Genomic DNA, 26,831 nt, shown 5'->3' with positions numbered 1-26,831 from the left:
GGCTGAAAAGCCTCCTGAGAAGGGTTATAATTTTAAAAAAGGTTGTAAAATACTGATACAGATTATCCCCAAAATGAAGTCACAAATATACACCCCCATTATATTTTTTGATTTGAGCCAAGCACAAAACACAGAAAAACTTTTTGATCCAAAGAAAAAGAGATGAATATAAGAAAAAGTCCTAGGTTGAGTTTGTAGAACCTGAATTTGAAAGCCGGAGAGGGCTTCCCTGGTGGTGCAGTGGTTAAGAATCCGCCTGCCAATGCAGGGGATACGGATTCGAGCCCTGGCCCGGGAAGATCCCACATGCCTCGGAGCACCTAAGCCCGTGCGCCACAACTACTGAGCCTGGCTCTAGAGCCCGTGAGCCACAACTACTGAGCCCGTGTGTCACAACTACTGAAGCCTGCACTCTAGAGCCCACGAGCCACAACTCCCGAGCCTGCGCTCTAGAGCCTGTGAGCCACAACTACTGAGCCCGTGAGCCACAACTACTGAAGCCTGTGTGCCTCAAGCCCGTGCTCCACAACAGGAGAAGCCACCGCAATGAGAAGGCCACACACCTCAATGAAGAGTAGAGCCCACTTGCCGCAACTAGAGAAAGCCCGCGCGCAGCAATGAAGACCCAACACAGCCAAAAATAAATATAAATAAAATAAATAAATTAAAAAATAAAAAGCCAGAAGAAATGCCAGGTCATTTAGTTCAGGTCTCTCTTTTCACAAAGTAGGGAACCATGGCCCAGAGAGATTAAGTGATGGTCATGGTCTCAGAACAAAAATTCAGGTCTCCAGCCTCACCCTGTGCTCGTCAGTATCCTCCTGCATTTTTCTTTGTCTGTTGTAACAACTCCCTTAATTTACAACCACACACATAGCTGTATTCTATAAGGAACCCATTGAAAGGACAGAAACAAGTACAGTTAGAGCAAGGTGAAAAATCAAACATTTCAACAAGTGGCAAAAAGATGATTCTCCCAAAGAAAAAAGGGAAAGTATAGGTATTAAGGTAAATAAACAGAAAAATCTGGACCTAATGATAGCCCCCAAAAAGATACCAGATAAGGATAGTTATAGAGTCTTTATGACATGGAGCCTCTATTCTGAGCAGACACATTTCTTTCTTTTTTTTTTATTTGAGTATACTTGACTTACAATATTGTGTTAGTTTCAGTGATTCAGTAGTTTTGCAGATTATATTCCACTATAGTTTATTACAAGATAATGAGTTTAATTCCCTGTTGCTTACATGAGTAAACATATTTCTTATAACCACTACTCAAAGGTTTATTTAATCTGTCCAGCAATAATTAGCTGGCACAAAAAAAATATTCTACTGTGTATTTTTTTGTATCTAGAAAAAGAAATGTGCCTCTTAGATATACAGGGTCTTCTCATTTCCTAACTCCAACTGTATGGAATTGATAAAGAGAAATGCCAAAAAGTAACAGAAAATAAGAATGATTTTTCTAAGGGACACTAAGAGAGGCAGATGGTTGTTTAAAGTTGTTTGGAAAAAAATGATGGTAGTTAACAACAACAACAAAAAATCATTAACTATGCTACAAAAGTGGTTTGTGATCCAACATAAAATTCTAGCCCGGGAACACTAGAACCTTTTGCTAGCAGTGCTTGAGTATGGCCGTGTTTGCCTGTGTGGCTTTTTTATGGTCCTGTCATCTCCTTCCTATTAGCTTTGTCCCAGAAATAAGTGTGCTTGACAAACCCAGTTCTTACTGATTAACAGAGACTGCTCCTTTCCCCAGGGGTTGGTCATGGAGACAGATGAAAAAATATAAGCGGCATGGCCTACTTCTCCCTCGGTCTATTTTACCACAGTCTGAATGAGGACTGGTACTTATATGCACATAAGATGATCTTTAGAGTGTGAGGATACCACTGAGCCAACATGAGCACCTTTTAGTATACATTTTCTGTCAATATACAATTATGAAATATTTACAGTTGGCTATAAGGTACTTCAATTTTACAGTTTGTAGAACAATGTATTCACCTGTGGAAATCCTATGATGTTTAACTAACCGTAATCAGTTTTTCAGTTACTTTTCTGATGATATTAAACCTCTCCAGAAAGTATAAATGGCCATAAATAGAAATCCAATAAAAATATTTTGTGATGAGAACAAAAGATTTTAGAAATCAGGATTTGTAACAGTTTTGAGAATAAAATGATTGTCTTAGAATTAATCCTAGAACAAAGAATGTGAAGTCATGCATTCTAATGATGAGGTTCACACAAGACACAAACCTGGTTGCATAGAGAGACGTCCCATCGCTTCGCATTACAGTACAAATTGAGGAGGGGTCACCATTCCCTGACAGATCCACTACAGCTGTGCCTTTTCTAGAAATGCAAAAAGGTAACTCTGAAACAACATAATGAATTAAAACCGTTAATAGTATAATGTCTATAACATTATCTTTGGCAAACCAGAAGCTATCTTCATTACTTAAGTAGCAATAAGTGGTGTAACCAACAATGAAGAAAAATAAGAAGGAATCTGACCTTGAATGAATCTGTAAGAGTAGGTATTCTGTAATTAATATTTATTTATCTTTTAAAATTCTGTACTCTGGATGAAGTACTTAAAAGTCTTTAACATAACTAGTTGAAAAATGAGATTTCAACTTCAGTTTAACCATGAAACATCATGTTCTTCTTCTAATCCAAGTTACTGTGACACTCAATATTGGGCTAATTTTTAACATGCAAGAAAGTACCCTTGAGTAATAAAACCATAGAATTTTGTTACTGTCTTTCCTGCCCGATGAAAACTTAGAATCTGTATATGGCGATCTAAAAATTGTCCTTAAGGACATTACTGAGGATGTCGTGAACCACATTCTCCATGTCTTTCTTATAAGGATGACGAGCTCTTTGTTACTATGAAAAATGGCACTTTTTAAAAAATTAATTTTTATTGGAGTATGGCTGCTTTACAATGTTGTGTTAGCCTCCACTGCACAACAGAATGAATCAGCCATACACATGCAGATATCCCCTCCCTTTTGGACTTCCCTCCCATTTAGGTTACCACAGTGCATTAGGTAGGAGTTCTCTGTGCTATACAGTACGTTCCCATCGGTTGTCTACTTTATACATAGCATCAATAATGTATATGTATCAATCTCAGTCCCCCAATTCCTCCCTCCCCACCCCTTCCCGCCTTGGTAACCATACATTTGTTCTCTATGTCTGTGTCTCTATTTATACTTTGCAAATAAGATCATCTATACCATTTTTCTAGATTCCACATATATACATTATTATATGATATTTGCTTTTCTCTTTCTGACTTACTTCACTCTGTATGACACTCTCTAGGTCTGTCCACATCTCTACAAATGACCCCATTTCATTCCTTTTTATGGCTAATATTCCATTGTATATATGTACCATGTCTTCTTTATCCATTCCTCTATGGACATTTAGGTTGCTTCCATGTCCTGGCTATTGTAAATAGTGCTGCTATGAACATTGGGGTGCATGCGTTTTTTTGAATTATAGTTTTATCTGGGTATATGTCCAGTAGTGGGATTGCTGGATCATATGGTAGTTCTATTTTTAGTTTTTTAAGGAACCTCCGTACTATTTTCCATAGTGGCTGTATCAATTTACTTTCCCACCAACAGTTTATGAAGGTTTCCCTTTCTCCACTCCCTCTCCAGCATTTATTGTTTGTAGATTTTTTGATGATGGTCATTCTGACCGGTATCAGGTGATACGTCGTTGTACTTTTGATTTGCATTTCTCTAATAATTAGTGATGTTGAGAATCTTTTCATGTGTTTGCTGGCCATCTGGAAAAATGGCACTTCTAAGCAAGTGGTTTGCTTCTGTGTTACACATGGCTGGGCTCCGATGAATGGTGCCATTTCTGTTTGGCTGACAGGAAGCTCAAAGCTAAATTAGAAATCTACCTTAAGCAAAGAAGCAGAATCCCAGTGTGTGCTACATGATGTACTAATATCATCCCTGACGTCCTATTATTTTTTCTGCCCTGCTTCTTGATTTCCTCATTTTACTCTTTCAAAAGCTTGGGGTTGTAGTATACCTTTTTTTTTTTTTAAAAACAATTATTTAAGACCTTTATTAACAGGTGCTTGCAGTTGGTTGACTTTTTGAAAAAATCAAGCTGTAAACTTTTATTACAAATTAAAAATGAGGTTCTTAAAAATCTCAACTCGACCAGATATGAAATAATTTTAAAACCTTTAAAGGTGTATTGAGAAAATCCAGGCTTTTTTTTTTTTTTCTAAACACGTTTGTCATTACCAAAGAGACATCTTTAGGTAAAAATAATAAAAACCCCATGCTGCATAGATAATGCAGATAGTTCTAGTTATCTGGTCAACAGGCAAAAAGCAAGCACTTAAGGTCTTCATCTCCAATCTTTTGTTCATTTATTGCTGGAATTTCATATTCATTTCTTCTTGTTGGATGACTAAACCGGATGATGGTAGAGATAGTAAGCCGGCATTTACTCAGCCCCGCCCTGCTCAGCCTCGGGAGCGGACGCATTCTCAGCTGGTGGATCGGCTGCTTGTGTCTCTTCGCCATCTTGTGGTTTAGGGTTTTCTGGGCGTCTGCGTCTGTAATTGAAGTTGCGGCGGTACCGACGTTGAGGGGGCTGCCGACCTTGGGTCTCATCTCCTTTTTTTTCCTTATCTTCTTCACTGCCGTCCTCTCTGCGCTGTCTTTGGCGAGGAGGGCCCCTACGGAACGGTGGTCTATAACCCCGATACATATTCTGTCTCACTGGTCTGCCTTGTTCTCCTGCACCCTGGATGTCAGCACCCTCCATCACCTCTCCCCGCACAGGAGGGTGGAACGCTGTGGTCGACGCCCACAGGCTCTCCGCACGCAGTAAGGTGGGCGCCTGCGGTAGGGCCGCCGCTTTCGGGCCCGGCCTTGGGGGCACTCTCGGATCCCTCCGTCTTTTCCCCTCTCTCGCTGTCCCGGTAATTCTGCTGGAGGTTGCGTGGAGGCCCCCTGCGACGCGGAGAGCGGCTGTGATGGTCACGGGCTGGTGCACGTGTACGGCCTTGCGCTGGATCCCCCAGGGCCTGCAACGTCTGCTGCCCGCACCCTCTTCTCCTTCAGCGACATGGAGCTCCGCAGTCTCTCCGTCTCCTACGCTGCGAAGGCACTTCCTGGGTTTCTTCTTCTTTACGGCAGTCCGGTGTACACATACATCTTCCTTGGTGTCGTTCCTGTTGCTGAAGCCATATCCGTTTCTTACACTGAACCATTTTATGTTCCCGGAACTTTCGCTGCGATGACCTTCTTGTCCCCGGCGGCGGGCGCCGCCGATGCGAGGCCGCCCGGGCCGCCGCCGCCCGTCGTGCCGGGCTCGGTGTCGGCAGCGCTGAGGGCGGGTTCTGGGTCTCGGCCTCGCTGCTCACGGCTGCGGCTCCTCCCGGGCTGTGATGGCAACCAGGCCGGCGGCGGCGGTGAGGCTGCTCGGGGCTCTCTGGGGGCCGCTCTCCGCTCCCGCCCCCCATCGAACTCAGTATACCTGTTTTTATAAACTGCTTTAAATCCTTTTGGAACAGGATGGAATCTTTTTAAAAAGGCAGGGTTGAGTACAAAGCATTCTATTTCCCTTTTCCAGTTACACCATTATCAGCTGGTGTGACCTTAGGCAGGTCACTTATACTTTCTGTGCTTTTTTCCTCATATGTAATGACAAGATAATATTCTTTCTCCCAAGCTTACCAGGATTTTGCTATGGCAGCAAGAGACACCATGTGGGAAAGTACTCTGAAGAGCAAAAAGCACTTTAAAAATGCCAGGAAGGCTGCACACGACATTCTGCTCTCCTTACTGAGAGAAAACGTCAATACCAACTTCAAAGCAGAATGAATAACTTTCTAAAGAAGAGTAACCTGATCATACATTGTCTTCTGTAGGAGTCCTTTACTGTCCAGCAACTTTAAGACTTCTTGAGATTTTTCACGATAAAATGATTCTCCTGAATATTCATCAAAGCGTACTCCTAGACGCTAAAAGGATTTGGAAACAGAAGAAAAAAAAGTTACACATGTGTCCTATTATCTTACCCTAAGACAAAATAGGATGTTCTACAGTCAGACAGATGGGGAAAATAAGAATGAAATCAAGTCACTGTGTGACTCAAACCTTCCTAACGGCTCCCCCGCACGGTCAAGCCCTCACAGTGGTACTGTGCTGTCCAACGTGGGAGTTGCTGGACACATATGGCTATTCAGATTCAAATTAAGGAAAATTGAAGATTTACTTTCTCAGTTATGCTACTCACACTTCAAGTGCTCAATGGCCACATGTGGCTAGAGGCTACCATATTGGACAGCAGAGATCGGGAACGTTTCCACTGCAGCAGGAAGCTAGACTGGACGGACAGTCCTGTAAAATGTCCTACATCCCGCCCCACTCTACAACCTCTTCAACCTCCTCTCTCACTTTTCTTCATCTTGCTTCCTTACTCCAGCCGTGTGGGATCTTTTCTGAAACTCTCTTCAGACAGCACCCCTGATCCCCCCCTCCCCTGCTTCACTTTTCTCCATACATCACCACCACCTAACAGACTGTACATGTTCTTGTTGAATTTGCACTGCCTTGAATTTGTTTAATCTGCTGTGTCCATGCTGGAGTGTAAAGTCCATGAGAAAAGAACTTATATCTCTTTTATTCACTGTTGTATTTCTCCCACCTCCAACATGTTTTTAGACAAACAAATTTATAGCCATCACATATATGCCTAAGGAAGCAAAAGAAGAAAAAATGATTAAGAAAAAGTGAAGGAATGATAGAAGAGAGAAGAGAAAGCCAAACTGAAATGAAGTATCAGGATGTCACGTCACATTCAGCCTGTGAAGTTCACAGGCTTTATTTTGTAGCTCTAACTTTCAGCCCAAAGAACAATATCTAAGTCCCAATTATCAACTCAGTGACAAATGACAAATCTGTTCTTAAAATAGGAGCTTCAGAAGCAACCCTCCTACCCAGAGGTACCCGTCAAGAGCTGCACCACCATGACAGGAGAGCAGGAGAGAGGGCGGGCACCTTGTAAATCCGAATGTACTCTTCTATGCTCAAGTCCCGAAATTTCTGCCAGAGTGCAAGTGCTTGCGTGTCGCCCAGTTCCAATCGCTGGAAGAACTCATGTGCTGATTTTGCTACATTTTTATCATCTGCTGCTTCTTTATTAACTTGTACATAAACCTAAAGGCACAATAGTACATTAAATGAAGTACATTACTAGTCACTGTTATCTCCAAAAACAAAAAGAAGAAAACAAACAATCTGGAGAATTCTCATTTAAAGGTTATACAAGTGTGCTCATCACAGAGTGTAACCTTTTTTTCTTTTCTTTTTTTTTTTTGCCATGGACCCTTACCTTAGTGAGCCCTAATAACCCCTTCTCAAAATGCATAGAGTAAAATACATAGGATTATAAAGGAAATAATTACATTGAAATACAATTATTCAAATTTTAAAAAATATTTGTGATATAGTAACAGAGGAAAGTGCTAAATTTCTGACTGAGGTTACGGAAAATAATATGTAATTTTTTCTTCTCATCCAAGTTCACAGATCCTTAGGTTAAGAATGCCTGGTTAGGGACTTCCCTGGTGGTGCAGTGGTTAAGAATCTTCCTGCCAACGCAGGGGATGTGGGTTCGAGCCCTGGTCTGGGAAGACCCCACATGCCATGGAGCAACTAAGCCCGTGAGCCACAACTACTGAGCCTGTCCTCTAGAGCCCACGAGCCACAACTACTGAGCCCGCATGCCTAGAGCCCGTGCTCCGCAACAAGAGAAGCCACCGTGATGAGAAGCCTGCGCCCCCGCTCGCTGCAACTAGAGAAAGCCTGTGCACAGCAACGACGACCCAACACAGCCAAAAATAAGTAAATAAATAAATTTAAAAAAAATAGGGACTTCCCTAGTGGTCCAGTGGTTAAGACTCTGCACTTCCACTGTAGGAAGTGCAGGTTCGATCCCTGGTCTGGGAACTAAGATCCGACATGCCGCACACCGCAGCCAAAAAAAAAAAAAAGAATGCCTGGTTTAGACTAAGCTAGCATTACTTCTTTAAAAAAAAAAAAAAAAAGTGAAATTATTGCTGCAACTTCTCTGAGAAAAGATTGAAGCTAGTAGAATGGTTCAATCTGGAAAAGAATAGGCCACAGGGTGATTCAGCCGTTGTTTTAATGAAAAAAATTTTAAACTGTTCTCTAAATCTGCAAAGACCAGAAAAAAACAGGTGATTTAGGAAGACCTTTGGGATAGTTAGCTTAATTATACTCCAACTTGGGCTCCTGAGAACTGTGTGGAGCACTGACTTCCGGAGCGTTTTTGCACCATCTGTCCTGGCTGGCTTAGTTCTGCCCCAACCCAATGAGAGGAGTGCAGTTGGATGGCTTGTTAAGGGCTCTTCCAGTTCTAGGATTCTGTGTTCATAGAATCATTTTCCAGTCTCTAAAATGCAACGTTAATAAATGACATAAAAGTATCAACATTACAGCTCAAGTAATATTGAAGTTATGCATTAGGGACTATAAAGATTTTACTTACAAGTTGTAACTCACCTCCAGGGTGAAACATGAACAATAAATTGACTATCCTCATATTTTTTTCCAGAAAGCTATTAAAGTAGCATGAAAGTAATAAAAATTGGCAAATAAACTACCAAAAAATATGAGGCTTCTAAACTCTTACAGTAAGATCATCAAAATATCATGGCAGCAGCATTTGGGTAGAAAAAGTGATTTTATTGCTGGAGAATACTTGAGGACAACCATAATGTGGCTTATACCCACTAGATACTACCAACAAAAGGGACAGGGCATTAAACATCTATCTCAAGCTAAAAATGTCTCACCTTTCATAGATGGCTCATGTTCATTATTGGAATGGCAGAAGTAAATAAATCAGTACTCCTAAATTAAGGTTAAAACTACCTAATCTTTTTTTTTTTTTTCCTCTTTAAAGCATATTGTGCAGAAAAGAGTTAACGTAGCAGGCCTGGAAACTGTTATCCTTAAAATGTGTTGTTTGCAAGGTTAGCCCTTGGCTGGCATCTGGGAACTTGAATTTTGAGAATGTTCCCACCAACCTGTTAACAGTGGCTCACGGTGCCTAAACTGTTTATGCAAACAATATGGTTTATGCCAAACACCTGCTTTCCTTCTGGGAGTTTGGAATTTTACTACATGCTACACGGGGGGTGCCTACATATCAACCTCCAATCGAGGTTGATATGTAGGCATAGGTCAGACTTCCTGACCTTTGAATGACCTATCCATTGACAACTGCATAATAGTCCAGCCTACAGGAGGTAAAGATATATTATGTGTCTATAAATGGCTTGTGATTCAAAGTTAATCTCTCCCCCCTTCCCCCATCTCTCTCTTCCCATCTCTCTCCATCTCTCTCTCTCTCCAGCTTCCCTGGCAGACAACATTTCACACATGCTGTCACAATTTGTTGTATGAGGAATTAAATGCATCTTGGGTGACTCCACTAGGAAAGGACTCTTGGAAGCTTGGGCCTGGTTTCCTCTGGACTTCCCCCCATGTGCCTTTTCCCTTTGCTGGTTTTGTTTTGCATCCTTTTGCTGTAATAAATCATAGCTGTGAGTACAACTATATGTTGAGTCCTGTGAGTCCTAGTGAATCCCTAACCTGGGGGTGATCTTGGGAGACCTGACACACATATCATAAAAAATTTATTTCTACATGGTCCTATGAATAAGTCAGTTAGAAAACAGAAAGAAGATTTTTGGTAAGGCATAGGAAAACACAGAGTCACTGTAAGATAATAATTGGCAGACTTCCTGACCTTTGAATGACCTATCGATTGACAACTGCGTAATAGTCCAGCCTACAGGAGTAAAGATATATATGTGTCTATAAATGGCTTGTGATTCAGTTAATCTCTCCTCCCTTCCCCCATCTCTCTCTTCCTGTCTCTCTCCATCTCTCTCTCTCACATACATGTGTGTGTACATGTGTGTATTCAATTTCTAATCAAATATACAAAAAAAATCCTTATTTTCAGAAGAGGAAAGGTATTAGTTTTTTTTTTTAATCTAGGACCCTAAACTCAAATAGCCAAACATTTAGAAATCTAATAAGCGTTCAAAATATTGATAAGAATATTTTTAGAAAAAAACATCACCAGAATCTTTTCCCTTTCTTAAAATTTAAAATAGAAATAATTAAAACAAAACAAAAAGCCCTTCCTAATTCTTGAAGAACCCTGGCATTTCAGCAATTTGTAGTGATAAACCAAACATTACTGAAAATCTACTGATACTATCAAACAATTGAAGAGCCTTAATTAGCACTTAAGAATCTGCTTGTAAATGCACTATATAAGACTAATTGTTAACATTCATCAACGTTTTAGAAAAGAAATGCGTTTTCCTTCACAAAGTAAATTTTATACTCTGCATTTCTGACATTATAGACAGTTTTTAATCTACAGTTACCATGAACCCTCTACCCTTAGAAAGTATGCATTCTGAAGACAGCTCCCTTTTGGGGTTAGATCCAGACTCAAAGGGAATAAAAAGGAAATTTTAAATTTGGATATGATAAATAAGTGTGTGGCTGAAGAAAAGTGTTTTGAGGATGGAAACAATTTTTCTTTTTAGTTACTAGAATGCAAAAGCCAGCTATGTATTTGTTAGAGAGTAAACTAAATGTCTGAGACTTCCTGAAATGAATATTAATCCTTCCTTTTCACTATTTCTAGATGTTGGGATTGCCAAAAAACGTATGACATTTTATTTCTAATTTAATTGATTAATTATAATCAGCTCTCGGGATGATCTGCCCAAATGTAAAGAAATAAGTATGAAAAATTAAAGTAGCAGAAAATGCTCTCACTCCCTCTTAGTCTTATTAAATTTGATTCTAGAATACCATTAGCCACATAGGCACAGCTGAATTCCTTGGTGCAGGGCTCTAACCCCATCGCATCCCTGGTTATTTTTGTCTTTAAAACTGAGAGTAACTGCTAAGGATGGTTAGCATAACTTGGACACTAAAGACCCTTTTATCTGAATATTTATTTGTCCTCTACCTTAGAATGCATTTAATTTTGATCTCATTTTTAAGAAAATAACATGTATCAAATTCATGATTATAATTCAAACAAGCTCATTTTTAGTTTCATGTTTCATGTATTGATCGGAAATTTCTCTGAGACTGATTCCTGATGTTAAATGAAATATTAAAGAAATTCAAATTAATATAATTATAATTTAATACATCAAACAGCTAATAAAGTCAAAACTTCCTAGGTAAAAAAAATAACTCATTTGAAGTAATTAATTTATTAATTACCAAATTTCTCATTAGTACATCATTAGCAGCATATAAACAGCATTTTACCATCCCTTCATCTTCTTTTAATGTTTGGAATCTCCTATTTTTATCCTCTGTACATACACAATAACATCCATGATATCTTACACCTTTATCCAAGGGTGATAATTACTAACTTGGAGATCACCATGCACTCGTGCCTAATAAATACTTTCCTCATGCTGAAAACAGTGTTTTTCATACATTTCAGTAGGGTGAGATAATGACTGAGCTCTTAACATGTATTCTGGCCTTGCTTGGTATTTCCATCTTTGCTCTAAGAACACTCAGAGGACAATGGGACACTGTAGTGCTGTCCCAGGGGAGTAGGGGTGAGGGAGAAAGGAACGTGGCTTTGGGGAAGATGGTCAAGAGCAATGGTGAAGCGGAGAAGCTGCAGGGAGAGAGGAAAGGAGAGCTGCATAGACGGAGGAGGAGCTGAGGGAAACACTCCCGGGAACAGTAGAAGCTGAGCAGCCCCTCAGGTGGCAGCAGGCCCTCAGAGGGCAATGGTTCACAGTGTCCCCAGACAGGGAGGCTGGTCTCTGGGACTGTGGAACTGGGCCACAGCAAGACCTCCAGGTGAACTCTGTCAAACAAGCAGAGGCTTGGGTACCGGGCCTGTGAGTCAAGACCAATGTGGACTGAAGCCAAGAAAAGGCCTCCATGGCCACCCTGGGATGCGCGTAAGAGCCTCTGTGTGACCTGGGAGGTGGGAAACCCCTAACATTGACTTAAGCTGAGTCCCACTGCTCTCAAAAGTGATGGCTGCGTTCCAATCTTGGTTTAGAATTTAAAAGCTATTTCTTGTAGGTTAAGTGTTATAATGAGTAAAATCCACACCAACCATAACAGTCATTTTTCCTGAAAAAAGTAAAGTGACCTAAACCAAAAAATAACTTTTGAATTCAATTCTTTAAAAAATAAGAATTTTAAACTGCATAAATAATCCTATATATGTCTAGAATCAATTTAGTCTTGAATTACTTTGAGAAGTTGTTTTGAGATTCGAAAGCCAGAAAACACATGGTCTCTTGACGAACAGACACTTCCTCCACATTTTAAAAAACGGAAGCAAGTAAACATTATCACTCATCAGGTTGGTTGCTTTGGTCCTGCCCTATTTTCATTACTTTTTTTTTTTTTTTTTTGCTACTGATACAGGGAAACTCAGGGTGAAGTCTGTTATCTAATATTACCTAGTAATACATCATCTCTGACTTTCTATGTCTTTTTTATTAAATGCCCGTCACTGTGATTACCTCAAATCCTTTCAGAAAGGGGCAGGGTAAAAATAATGAAATACTATAGGGGTCATTTTGAAACTTTAAAAATGCCAGTGCTACGGTACAGGACTAATGTATATTTTATTGGCATGATATTTACCTCTTAGGAGAGGCTTCTCATATTTCAGAGGAATTCTATAGTTCGCAAAATCCAAATTAATATGCAACACCAATAAGTCAAGTTCTAAAACCTTCGAGGGCAAAAAAAAACCCCAAAACAAAAAACCAAAAGCAGAAAAAGTGGCTGGGTTATACGTTCTTAGAGGCACAGTGTTATCAAGGTCCATTCAAGTAGTTTAAATCTAGGAGGAACCCTGAAAAATTACTTTTAAAAATTATTAAAACAGATGAGTAAATGATGACTCCCATATGCCCATGATTTAGATTTAACACTTACTAACTTATCGTAAGAAATTACTTTTAGATACAAGTGGAAAGCCTTTTTGATAAGTATTCCAAAACTTACTACAAATGTTTTCTTTGAATCAACAGTGTGAATTTTAAACAGTAAATATTTATTTAACTCATAGGCCGATTCAGGGGGGAGGAACTATTAAAAACCACTTCCTGTTTTGTGACAACAAATTAGAACAACTAAAGGAAAGGTTTCAAATGTTGGCTAACAAAAGTCCTAGGTCTATGCACAGCATGGCCAGATGTCCTGGGAAAAGAATGACTACAGGTGCAGAGAAACACCAGTAATAAAGCAAAGCACAAACGTGGAAATGCAGCAGAGAAACGACTGTAGGTATAAATATTTTCATCACAGAAAAGAAATGCTAAAACTATCATATAATATCAATTCTAACCTGGCCAAGAAACCAGAACTGGGGGGATACTGATCATGGTGCAATTTAGAGGGATGTAGGCCACGAAATCTGCTCCTGGATGGCCGAAGCCAAATTCAAAACAAATACGCCAGAAGGTTGAAACTGCCAAAACTAAACTACTAATTGTGCCCTTGGTACAACAATTCAAGGACGAAAGAAAGGAAAATGCTTTGTAAGTAATTACAACCACTGGAAATGAATGGCTCAGAAAGGTATTCCATAATGCCAGCGGGGGGCGGTGCAGGGCAGTGCACAGAACACTCCGGAGCCAAACTGCCTGTGTTGGAACCTTGGGTCTGGCCCTTGGGTTCTTCATCAGTAAACTGCATAATAAAATAAGTTAGATTTTTGACCAATGATAAATAGGGTGTCCTACGATAGTTAGCCCTTCCTTGGAGCTATACAATAGGTTTCTTTATGCCACAACTTAAATGGAAGAGGCAAATTCTTTCAAGCATTTACTGCAAGGCACGGTGTGTGAGGTTGCAGATAAAAGATCAGGAAGACAGGTCCTTCCTCTCAAAGAGCTCCAAGTATAACTTGAGAAGGAAAAAAATGGGTTCGACCAAGGTTCCGGTTTTCTGTTTAGGAACAGGGTAAAATCATTTTTTAATATTTGCTTAACGCTCCAAAAAAAAAGGGAAAAAATTCCTCATTTATACTAAACGTTGTTGTTGAAAGTAATCTACAGTGACAGCTGTAATTTTAAAATGCACCTGGGTCTGCAAAAATTAGCACAAAGATAAAATAACCTAGAGACTGCCACTTTAGGCTCTGCATTTTCTCCTTCCTGCAAAGGAAGGAGGAAGAGAGCAGATAAGTACTCTAATGGATTTCTATCTTCTATTACAAACAGCAAGGTGGGTGTATTTGACTTGCCCTCTTTTGTCTATAAATACTGCTCCCCTATGAAGCTACTCGGCAAAAGAACACTGAATGAAAGCAACACCACTGTGCCTTGAGTTTCTAGTTATTCATAAAAGTACCCCCTGCCCTTGTTCCTTCCTTTTGTGTGTCCATCAATTAACAACCTCTAACAGAGATGTGTGATCACCCACTTCTTATGAGTCTCAAGAGGCAGGACACTGTATTAAACTGCATAGAAAGAAACATATGTTTAGGTTTCTATGGAGTTTAAGAACAAATTTTACTAAAATATTTAAAACATTATGGGCAACAAAGGTTTACTATTTACAGGATTAAATAAAAAACTTCTGAGGTTGGGTGGGTGAAAGATGAGAGTGGTAACTCTCATATGTCAAACTGTGCTCTAAATTCTTAAAAATGTTCTCTCAGTGGCAGAAGGTCTCCAAGTGGGTATTTGCATTTTCTGCACCGTGGGTTGTCTCTGGGGCCTGGATCTGACGAAAGGTTCACTAACCTCGTGGTAAAAAATACTCACAATTATTCAAAGTTTTAAAAAATAATACAGTAAAAATTCCAGGCACTAAGGTGGCAGGCTTTATAGACGACCATAAAGAATTATTAATTTTTAAACTCTTGACTATCAATAAACCTCTTAATGGGAAAGAGAGAAAAAAAATCTTTTGGTTAAAAGTATAAATCAAAATGTAGGCATTTACAGTGAGAGTGAAGGCAAAGACTCAGGAGGAAATCACAAACCTTTAAAGGTCTTTAAGAATCAGAATGTGTTTTGTTAATTTAGCTATTGATACAAAGCCAGCTGCAGGAGAAAAATAATTTAACACAAAGGAAAATGATGAAGTGCTCTCTGTGGCTCTGGCTAGAGAAGTAAAACATTGTTTGGCAAGTGCTCTTCCTCATACACATCCTTAGTCTGATCCCTGGTATGTCACCAGCGTGGCTGACATAGTATCTGTGTTCCTTCTTGTCAGGCCCAGAAACAGCAGAGATAACAACTGGGACAATGAAAAGGAAACACATCCCTTGAGATTAATTGGACAGGAAGGGCTTTATTAATGAACTCCAGGAAGGACTGAGGACAGAAAAGCAGAGTATCCAACGGACTAAATGGGGTAGAACAGAAAGAAGTTCACATTGGGCAAAAGGCAGGAAAAGGAGCTTAAAGAAAAATGAAAAAAGTGCACACAAATTCAGAGAAGCACATGTGCCTTCCCCCACATCAGAACAAGAGCAAAAAAGTATACACTCATGTTTTCTCAAGGCTAAATGAATTATACTTATTACCATGAAGAAAACTGCAGTACATAACTAATAAAAACTGAAAGAGTTCTATGCTGAATATGTTATTCTGTGTGTTTATGCTAAGAAGTTTCTATACCTGGAGAAATACTGTCCCAAATCAACTAAAATACTAATAAAAGAAACACCTGGATTCGAAAATGAAAGGAACTCCCTAGTAAAATATAAGCAATATTTTCAATTGTTTTGGGTCCCTGTTTTAAGGAACAGTTGTTTTTTTTTTTTAAACCCCCGGGATTAAAAATATGTTATGAAGCTGCACTGTACACTGAACAAAGAAGCTGAAGCATTTTCGAACACTGTTTCTTGCCAACTTACTTCAAAGAGATGCTGTAAAGGATTGGACTGGAGTTTTTCTTCATAGCCAAACAGCTGGAAGCCAGTTCCCAAAAGACCTAGCACAGTAATCCGTAAATGAAAAGATTATACAATCGAACAGTAGAGAACAGTCATGGCAGGGAACAGGTATAGTTCTATAAAAGATTAACCTCTCATAATTATGCATCCTGAAAATATTGCAAAACACACACTATCACGTTCTACTACCTCATAAACTGACACAAGTCAAATTCAATATATTGAATCATAAATTCAATATATTGAAGAGCTCACTGAAATTAATTCCACAGAAACCACAAGACTATGAGCTCATCCAAGGCAGAGCCTGGGACTAAGTTATCTTTATGCTAACGGTGCCTAACACCTCCCTACCAGACATTAATAAAACAAGCATTTATTGAGCAGCTACTCTATGGAAGGACATCGTGATGCCAGGCACTAGACACTCAAAATTTGTGAAAAGAAACTGATGGGAAGTGTTTTCAAAACTTACTTTTTAAACTTGTAGGTGTGAAAGTAAAACAAGGTAGGATTAGCTTAGTGTTACAATATTAGTTCTTAAATAACTGAAGATAAAACTTGAAACAGCCCGGATTACTTCTCCCATTCAAGGTGACCAAGTGACATAATGCTTTATCTGGCTGATCTGCTTTGATTTGTCTTTTATTTGCCAATTTTTTTTTTTCTTTTAGTCTTTGATGGTAAGTTCAGAGTTCAGGGAAGGTATTAATTTCAACCTTTTTAAAAAAAATAATAATGGTGGTTTGTAAACTACAATGAAATTCTTAGTATGGACTGTGAATATTTATACTCTTAAGAGATTTTGCTAAAAGATGACCACAATTTTGGATCGAAAGGATAGATGCAGCCTGGGCCAAGAGTAATTACAGGTAGTGCAATTACTTTAAAAACTAATCTGTTTCTACAACTGTATCAGCTACCTAGCTTCGGATCTAAAGGAGCAATTGCCACTGGGCCTTGTTGATGTACATTTTTCTACGTAGGCTCAGCAGAAAGTGGGATGTTACTAAACACGGGGTAGACAATCTTTGGGGCTTAGACAGGAACTAGAAGGATGACTAAAACATATACCAGCACTATTCACTTTCAAGCAAAAGCAAATGTGATTATGATTCAGGGTCTTGGGAGTAGGGTGTGGAGTGTTCTAAAAAACAGAAATAGGAAAAGTAAAGGCCAATTCCATTTAACATTCAACCTAATACATTTTCAGAAACTAATTCTGTACTTAGGAACTGTCCGCCAACTTTTAACAGGGGATAGCTGAACAGCCAAAATTAAAACTCTGCAACAATGATGGTTATAATGGAAGTGTCGACAGATCATTAACCATAGTAGTCCTTTAGAAAAAAACCACTACAATAAAATCCTGCAGCTAAAATGTAATGAATATCATAATCACATATTTGCTAATGGCTGTGAAATCCGTGAATCAGCCAAACTGATATAAAGTGGATGCCATCTATTAAATCTGACTGTTCAGCCTAGAGCCCAAACCTCTCAGTGCCCACTGTGAACTGCAGGTGGGTTTATAAAATGCAGGGCATGTTTTCTGTTCCTCCACAGTGAATAGTAACGGCACTGTTAGGTTCAAGTTGTATCCTTTTTAGGGTCTAAAAAGGATTCTGATTAACTGAAAGGATAATATTCATAAGAGAAGGTCATGATAAATCTGTCTTTCGGAAACTGATTTCATTTCACTAGATATGGAACATAATAGTATCAGTGAACTTCAGAACTGGCAGTGCACACTGCACTTTATAGAAGCTTTAAAATGTTACGCAGCCTTTCTTTTGGAGTAGTATTGTGAAATACTTCCCAAGACAGGTTCATTCATCATTCTGAGTGCCTCTTAAGTGCCAAGCACTATGGATACAAAAATAAGTAAGACACAGCCCATGCTTTCATGGAACATTTCACCTAGCAGAGGAGAGAAGCACACAAAAGAATACAGTAAGAGAGAAGCCTATTTGAGTAGAGCTGGGTACTAGGAACTTGGTGATGTGAGAAAGTGGGCAAGGGTGTGTCTGGCTGTCAGAGAATGCTTTTCAGAGGTGACACTAGGGCTAAATCTTAAAATGCACCTGGTAGCTGCCAGAGATTTTAATAAAAAGTTCGCATTTCACGTGCTACCAGTCCTTCACTACCATAGCAACTTCATTTATCCTGTCCTTCCACAACTTGATTACTGCAGTAAATGAGCTACGAATGGTTCTGAGTAAACTCATGACATTAGAGACAATCTGTGGCAGTGAACTGTTTGGGTCTCACTCTTCTCCTTCTCTCTTTTCTTTTTGACCCTCACCCTCACCGTCTCCCACCCCCGCCACTTGTACAATTTAAGGGGAAGCCAAAGTATCCCGGTCTGTTCTTCCTTTACGCCACTGGCCCAGGGTATGACATTTCATGTAGGATGGACCAGGGAGGCTGGACTTCACTAGTTTTAAAAATGGCAGGCCTGTGGTTGAGAAGGGTGTATACCTAGGCTTACTTTTTCCCTAATACTTACTTCTACATTTAACTAACCAACGTAAGCTACTTTTCTTTAATAAAACCAAAAAAGTCTGTATTTATCAGGTCTCGTTCTGATTGTATGAAGCTTCCTCCCCAAAAACTTACTTGTATGGTGAGAATTACTCTAATAAGTAATATACAAGATTTATGCAAAAGAGCCATTAGGGGAAAAAAACAGGTAGGAGGCACTACTTCATCCAATGGAATTCTGCCTGTATTCTGTCCAGGTGATTAAGTAATGAGATATTAAAAGAAATTAAACTTAACGATATGAAAAATAAAGCCTCAGATTTACTTACCAAACTGCATGCCCCAATCCCCAAGATAATTTACTCTTGTTACTTGATGTCCTAAAGCTTCTTTGAGATTTGCTATAAAATTTCCTAGTAAATCAATAAAATACAGTTTCTCATTATCCACTTTGGTATAAGAACCACGTGCTTCTCTAATATCAAAGCATAACACAGAAAATTCTTTTGGCAAAATTTACCAACAATTTCTTTTTACTAAAACATTCATTATTGTGTTTTCATCTACGTTATGGAAAGGGAGTAAGGAATTATTCTGGAGGAGGTAGTTATTCTAAAGAATCTCACAATCTTCAACAACATTAACGGGGGTCAGGAACACATGTTCAAGTAATTGCGATTCCAAGTCAATTCCAAGGGCAGAAAATAACAGAGTCTCAGTAGTTAAAAAGAAATATAAAATTTGGCTACGTCCTAAAGAACCCAGCCATACTGATTTTTCTTTTTCTAAGGAGCCCATTCCACCTTCTTTCAATCATGAAGTCCCTCCTCTCGTGCTGCTCCCTAACTAACAGCACAGAGCAGCCCAAGGCCTCCACCTGCCTGTGCTGCTGATGCTGCTTTGACGTTCAACCTCCATTCCACTCTCCTTCTGGTGCAGAGGCTGTAAAGCTAAAATAACACTCCCCAGAATCTCTGGCAGTCAGGGTTCCAGGAGTCATTTAGGTTTGGGCAATCTGATACACTTTGTACGTGATCTAGAAGGGAGAAATGAGGTGGAAAGGGAGCTACCTTTATTTTTTCTGACAAGCACAGTAGCGGAGGCTTTGTTTTTTAGTGGCATCACTACTAGAGGTCCCAGTGTCCTGTCATCTGACCTCCAAGGGAAGTGAAAGATAGGGTATGGGTGGCCTCTTTTGCTAGTCTGAATTCTAGAAGGCACGGCAGGAGTAGTGGCAGTTTCCTGACTGTGGCAGTGGCGGCGATCGCAGAAAAGGCAGAAGCTCCCTTGATGATCAAGTCCTGTGGTATAGTTTTGTGAGTCATCTATGTCAGCTGAATCCAAAGCTTCTTCAGCACTCCCAACAACTTTGCAAACTATTCAATATCCCATAGTAAATTCCTTCCTGCTTTTACTAGAGTGGATCTAGTTTTCTGCAAATAACCCCTCGCCAATATGCATAGCTGACAAAGTACTGCAGCTACTTCTCCAGTTTCCCTACTTCTAGACTTTCCCAAAGTATATGGTCTCAGCAACAGGACTCACCTTTTGCAGCTGGTACTCAAGACTATATTCCTATTCTTCTTAGCACCTTAGTATCTTGTAAGTCCAACGAAATGTCTGAACCTAGGCTTTTGGAATTAGACTGCCTAATTTCAAATCCTGGCTGCAATACTTACTAGCTGTGTGATTTTGGGAAAGTTACTTTTGGTATCTGAGTTTCCTCATCTATAATCAGCAGTACTTAATAAACCGGACTACTGTGAAACTAGCTGAGATAATACATGAAAACACTTAACATGGTAAGTTCCAATAGTTATCTCTTCCTTGTTCAAATATTTCCCTTAACAACTGTCAAGCAACTATCATGTTCAACCCTATGCTTCTGACTTACTCATGTAAGACAACAGCTTTTCTTATACACTGTATTTCTTATATTCTTTTTCATCGAGTCCTGTCATTTCCTCTCTTAAAATGCTGCTTGGGAACTCTGTAACAATGAGAGCTGACTAGTGCGGTAACAATCTATGTCACAAATACTGATTTCTCCAAGTCTTTAAAGTATTCCGGTACGGAATAAATGACTTTCTTGTAAGCATGCGAAAGACAGACTTCTATACTGGAAGACAGATTACATGAGATAAACTCCAAAATCCCTTCCAATTCTAATATTATACAATTCTAACTGCAGCTTTAAGATTGGGCTGCTACACAATGTCACGCTTTAAGTAAATGGAAACCATAAGCCTATTATACACTGAAGCATTACAGCCAAGAAGAAAACACTATAGTAATCTCTCTTTATTAGGATAGTCTTGTTTCTATTTTCAGTCTTGAAAACTCCAGTTAGTACTCACATGACTGAGACTGAGTTTCTTTTATAAAACAAATATGAACAAAAAAATTGGGAGGATGACTGTCAATCCCATATAACTATTTTCATTTCGGCATCTTTCAGTTCTTCTTCATATACATATTTTTAACAAGTTAAAATCAAAACATACACACCAGTTAAACCTGGTTTCTGAGTTAATCTTTTGGTTTTGAAACAAATTCTTTTTGCCATTTCTAAACCAATTTTTTCCATTTTTTTGGTCATATTTAATTAGCATTAAGCTCATATAAATTTCAACTTCTTTGTTTTTCGTCCTTTTGTTACTTAAGCCTTAAACCATTAGACTGTATTACCAAATACAGCCCCGAAAGGCATGCTCAGTATTTTCTGTGAAACGAATGACACTTACCTATGATGGTAGAACGCAAATGTCCAACATGAAATTTTTTGGCAACATTAGGTGAACTGCAAGATAATTGCAAAAGTTTATTTTTTCTGTTCTAAGAACAAGAGTTCTAAAATGAACTAGGTCATAGCTCCACAGTTTAATACAATTGTGGACTACAGCCTTTGGTAATTTAGGGCAAAGATAGTTAAAGATTAGACATTCAGAGCAAAGATAAAATAGATCTCAGAAAGAACCATCCTTAGTGAAACTGATCCTGTGACTCATGAGGTAGTCACATAACATACACAGAAGTGGCACACTTAGGAAGCAGATATACATTTGAGGACTGATAAAAAGATGAGGAAATTCAGAGATATGTTGTGATACAATGTACATCATTAGAAATTAAGTTTAGTGCACTACTTCTCAATTCTTTAACTTCTTAAAAATTATTGGGGACCCCAAAGAAATTTTGTTTATATGAGTAATATCTATCAATATTTAGTGTATCAGAAATTAAAACAAAAATATAGAACTATTTATATATAAAGCTTCCCAGGATAACCAGAAATAGGATTTACCACTCCAAATTCTCAAGCAACACATTTATTACTCTTGGTGGTTGAGAAGTTGTAATCAATAATTTAACAATAGAAAATGCTTCTAGAGCACACTCACTATCTGACAGGCACAGTTTGACATACTTTACATGCATTAATTCACTTAATGCTCAGAAGAGCTGTGATGTAAGGTACTCTCATCTCTTATTTGTGATGAGGGACTTGAGATACAAAAAGGAAAAAAGATAATGAAGCGAATTTGGCAATATCTTGAGGACTCTTGAACCTGACTGATGAGCCTATGGGACTTAACCTACCTTTCCTCTATTTTGTGTATGTTTGAAAATTTCATAAGTTTTTCAATATTAAAAAAAGATATATTAACTAGAACACAGCTGGTTAAAATTGGTAAAGGGACTTCCCTGGTGGCACAGTGGTTAAGAAACCGCCTGCCAATGCAGGGGACACGGGTTAGATCCCTGGTCCAGGAAGACCTCACATGTCATGGAGCAACTAAGCCCGTGCGCCACAGCTACTGAGCCTGGCTCTAGAGGCCGCACGCCACAACTACTGAAGCTGAGGTGCCTAGAGCCCGTGCTCCGCAACAAGAGAAGCCACCGCTATGAGAAGCCTGCGCACTGCAACGAAGAGTAGCTCCCACTCACTGCAAGTAGAGAAAGCCCGCGTGCAGCGAAGAAGACCCAACGCACCAGAAATAAAAATAAATAAATAAATTTATATTAAAAAAGAAAAGTGGTAAAAACAGAGCTTAATCTTGGTCTGTCTCCAAAGCCTTGTTTTCAATATTTACCCTTTTAAGGGTATTACAATTTAAAAACTTGATCCTATAGATACCTGTGCACAATTGTGAAGTCATGAAACTATAAGGATACTCATTTAATCGTTATTTAGAAAGAAAGCAAATGTTCTTCAATAGGGTTAAAACAACCAGGAAACAATAAAACACTGGTTTTATGAAACTAAACAACAGGACAGTGAAGGACTGTGATCCCTATGAGAACATCAGCCAACAGGGTGACCCTTAGGACTGCCTTACTAGCAAATTTGTGAGATGTAGCTAAAGCAGAACAATCTATACCATGAAATGTTTACATTAGAGAAGAAGAAAAGGTCATTTCAAATCATTTCAAATCAATGACCTAAGGCTCTCCTATAAGAAAATAGAAAGGGAGGCTCAAACCAAATCCAAAGCAAGCAGAATAAAAGAGTAATACAGATGAAGGTGAAAAAAAAAAAAAGACAGAAACTGTTAGATATCCTAATCGTAGTGGTGGTGATGAGACCTGGACATCTTTGACAAAACTCATCCAATTACATGTTGAAATATGGTGAACTGTATTGTACTGTATGTAATTATACCTCAATAAAGCTGATTAAAAAAATCTCCAGACAACAGAATACTATGAAACAATAAAAATAAGCCAGCCCTGGATGTACTGATATTAAAGGAATGTAAGCTACATTGTTTAATGAAAAAAGCAAGGAGAAGAACAGCATATAATGTGTGTGATCTGGTTACAAATGCACAGAATATCTCTAGGTGGGTAAGCAAGAAACTGGTATTGGTGAATGCCCATATGGAGAGAACTGGGAAACTAGGTTAGGGAGTACACATCCTTCTCACTGAATACCCTTTTGTAATCTTTGAATTTTTAAAAACTAGGTATTTATATTCTCTAATAATAATAAAAAGCTTTCACATAGCTTTTGCATTGTTTTAAAAAATTGAGTATAGTTGATTTACATTATATAAGTTCCAGGCATACAACAGTGAATCACAACTTTTAAAGATTATACTCCATTTATAGTTATTATAAAATGTTGGCTATAGTCCCTGGGCTGTACAATATATCCTTGTAGCTTCTTTTATACATAGTAGTTTGTATGTCTTACTCCCCTACCTCTACCTTGCCCCTCCCCACTTCCCTCTCCCCACTGGTAACCACAAGTTTGTGCTCTATATCTGTGAGTCTGTTTCTTTTTTGTTATATTCATTAGTCTATTTTTTAGGTTCCACATATAATAACATACAGTATTTGTCTTTTTCTGCCTGACTTATTTCACTTAGCACAATGCCCTCCAAGTCCATCCATGTTGCTGTAAATGGCAAAATTTCCTTCTTTTTTATGGCTGAGTAGTATTCCATTGTGTGTGTGTGTGTGTGTGTGTGTGTGTGTGTGTGTGCGTGTGTGTGCGCGCACGCATGCACATGTCTTCTTTATCCAGTCATCTGTTGATAATACTTAGGCTGCTTCCATATCTTGCCTACTTCCATATCTTGCCTAGTTCAATAATGCTGCTATGAACATTAGGGTGCATGTATCTCTTCGAATTAGCGTTTTCATTTTCTTCAGATGTAAACCCAGGAGTGATATTGCTGGATCATATGGTAGCTCCATTTTTAGTTTTTTGAGGAACCTCCATACTGTTTTCCACAGTGGCTGCATCAATTTACATTCTCACCAACGGTGCATGAGGTTTCCCTTTTCTCACATTTTTGCCAACATTTGTTATTTGTGGTCTTTTTGATGATACCCATTCTGAGGTGTGAGGTGATATCTCATTGTGGTTTTGATTTGCATTTCTCTGATGATTAGCCATGTTGAGCATCTTTTTTTTTTTTTAAATAAATTTATTTATTTATTTATGGCTGCATTGGGTCTTTGTTGCTGTGCACGGGCTTTCTCTAGTTGCAGCGAGCGGGAGCTACTTTTCATTGCTGTGTGTGGGCTTCTCACTGAGGTGGTTTCTCTTGTTGCAGAGCATGAGCTCTAGGCGCGTGGGCTTCAGTAGCTGTGGCTCGCGGGCTCTAGAGCGCAGGCTCATTAGTTGTGGTGCACGGGCTTAGTTGCTCCATGGCATGTGGGATCTTCCAGGAACAGGGCTCGAACCCATGTCCCCTGCATTGGCAGGCGGATTCTTAACCATTGTGCCATCAGGGAAGTCCCCCACGTTGAGCATCTTTTCATGTGCCTGTTGGCCATAGCTTTTGTATTTTTTCTTTAGAATTAGAAGAACTGGGTCTATCTAGGGCTTCACAAAACCTCCCTTGAAATCATCAATTTGCCATTCTCTGGCACCACATTTCTGCTCAGAAGGGAATACAATGATATGGAAAATACAAATTCAATTCCTTTGGCAATCAAAGTAACTACTATGAATACAATTTGGACACTTTACTGGAAATTAAAAATCTTTCATGTAATTTCCTCAATCTTGTAAGAAAAGAGATAATATAACTCTTATTTTCTATACAAGAAAAGAGACTAGAGAAATAAACTGTCCCATCTAAGATGACTGAATCAGTTACTAAGTGAAAATTGGTACCCTGATCTCCTGGACTTCCATATTACCAGGGTCCTCAATTTGTTTTGAGAACACTTCACACTGGGGACCAGCAGGGAGTGGGGAAGATTGTGTTGATGAAAGAAGAGGAAAGGCTACCACTGCTGACTGTGCTCCTGCAGATTTGATTTGAACAAAATAGGAAAGGCTGACTCTGCAGAGAGGAGAGAGGCAACAGCAGTCAGCTTCAATTCTTACTCTACCTACCAGGTAGAGCCCAAGCCCAGGCGGGACAGTCATCTACGCTGGCACTTTATCCCACTGCTCCTGGATCAGACAAAATACAGGGAAACCAACCATATATCAATATATCAGGGAGGCAGGAAAGGTTAAGGATACAGGATTCAGAGTTAGCTCTGTGACTATGAGCAAGTTCCTTGACCTATCATGACCATTATCACCTCAATTTAAGGGGCAAGTTTCTTGAACACAGTGATTCTATCTCTTGCTTTGAGGGGAAAGTTGCCTGGTCTATTCAAGAAACTATGAAGTTAAAGAAATTCTCTCCTCCCATCTCTCTCATTTTCAGGACAAATTCAAGAACAATGTTTTCTATCAATTTTTACCCTCTCCTCTACCTGTTTGTCTCTACTTTGAAACCACAATGATAAGCGCCACAGCAACTGGAAAACTTCTAAGGGAGAAAGGAGCTATGGTCCCACAGCAATGCCAGATGGAAAATAACAGACAGCAAAGATGGCTGCTGGGAAATGGACTCTGCTTTCATCAGCATTCAGATGCTCATTTAAGTTCCAGCCTTCCTTAACTGCTTTAGAAAAAAGTTGAGAGAGGCAAATCCATAAGCAAATAAACTACCATTCAAAAAGTCTATAGACTACAACTCAAATAGAACATGTTATTTTTAGACATAAGCATAAACAAAAAAGAGCATTATATGGGAAACACAAACTTTGGAGAAAAGCCAAAGAATCAGTGAGTAAGAAAGACTAAGGTCTTGGTAATTTGAGCTTGGCTGAGGAGAAGGGATGGTGAAGGGGAAGTGAACGTTGAGAAGAAGGCATTAAAAGTGAGCACTGGTGGCACAACTTTTCACGTTTTCATGTTTCAAGAAACTTGTGATGGCACTATTTCAAGGGTGAATGTGTAGTAACAGATATTATTCTACTTTGCTACTGATTTTCCTTTGCTGTTGGTTAGGTAAGAGCAAGGAGTGTACAAGTACTGAAGTACCTCCCCAGAGAAGGGTATGTGTCCTGCATCACTGTAAAGACATGAATGCAAAGAATTAAAGGTGGCTACAAACTCTTTGCTACTCTCTGTTGAGATGTAATCTACTCCCCTGCTCTGAATCAGGGATGATCTTGTGACTTGCTTTGACCAGCTGACAGTGACAGAAGTGATGATGTGCCTGTTACAAAAACAGATATTTTACTATCTTGGAGCCCCGAGCACCTTTGTAAAGAGGTCTGGCTATTCTGCTGGAGAATGCAGAGAGAGAGATGCTTGGCCAGCCCTCAGGTGAGATGCCAGACAAGTAAATGAGCCACCCGGATTTCTAGCCCTAGTATAATGTCTAGATGACCAGAGTTGCCTAAGTGACCACAGGCATGTAAAAGAATCATTAGGCTATGTCCTCCCTGATTTCCTGGTCTACAGAGTCATGAACATTAAAGTGGTTGCTGTTTTAAGACACTAATCAGGAGTG

General features: G+C 39.2%; 1 protein-coding gene and 1 pseudogene across 2 annotated transcripts in view; both read right to left on the bottom strand.

Annotated features, from left to right (window-relative positions):
- RARS2 (arginyl-tRNA synthetase 2, mitochondrial) overlaps positions 1 to 26,831 on the bottom strand; it is a 90,481-nt gene that overhangs the window by 8,354 nt on the left and 55,296 nt on the right. For both annotated transcript variants that reach the window (XM_007104031.3, XM_028494655.2), the window contains exons 6-11: positions 21,261 to 21,316; positions 18,846 to 18,929; positions 15,994 to 16,070; positions 7,065 to 7,223; positions 5,919 to 6,025; positions 2,269 to 2,364 (exon numbers count right to left, since the gene is read on the bottom strand). In XM_007104031.3, the coding sequence (XP_007104093.1) occupies positions 2,269 to 2,364; positions 5,919 to 6,025; positions 7,065 to 7,223; positions 15,994 to 16,070; positions 18,846 to 18,929; positions 21,261 to 21,316 (579 nt within the window). The remainder of the gene's footprint in view (positions 1 to 2,268; positions 2,365 to 5,918; positions 6,026 to 7,064; positions 7,224 to 15,993; positions 16,071 to 18,845; positions 18,930 to 21,260; positions 21,317 to 26,831) is intronic.
- On the bottom strand, positions 4,094 to 5,833 carry LOC112062420 (Y-box-binding protein 1-like; annotated as a pseudogene).

Source organism: Physeter macrocephalus, chromosome 10 (assembly GCF_002837175.3).
Source record: "Physeter macrocephalus isolate SW-GA chromosome 10, ASM283717v5, whole genome shotgun sequence".
Lineage (NCBI taxonomy): Eukaryota > Metazoa > Chordata > Mammalia > Artiodactyla > Physeteridae > Physeter > Physeter macrocephalus.
The sequence above is the reverse complement of the archived record's forward strand: the minus strand, read 5'-3'. Positions and strand labels throughout refer to the sequence as shown.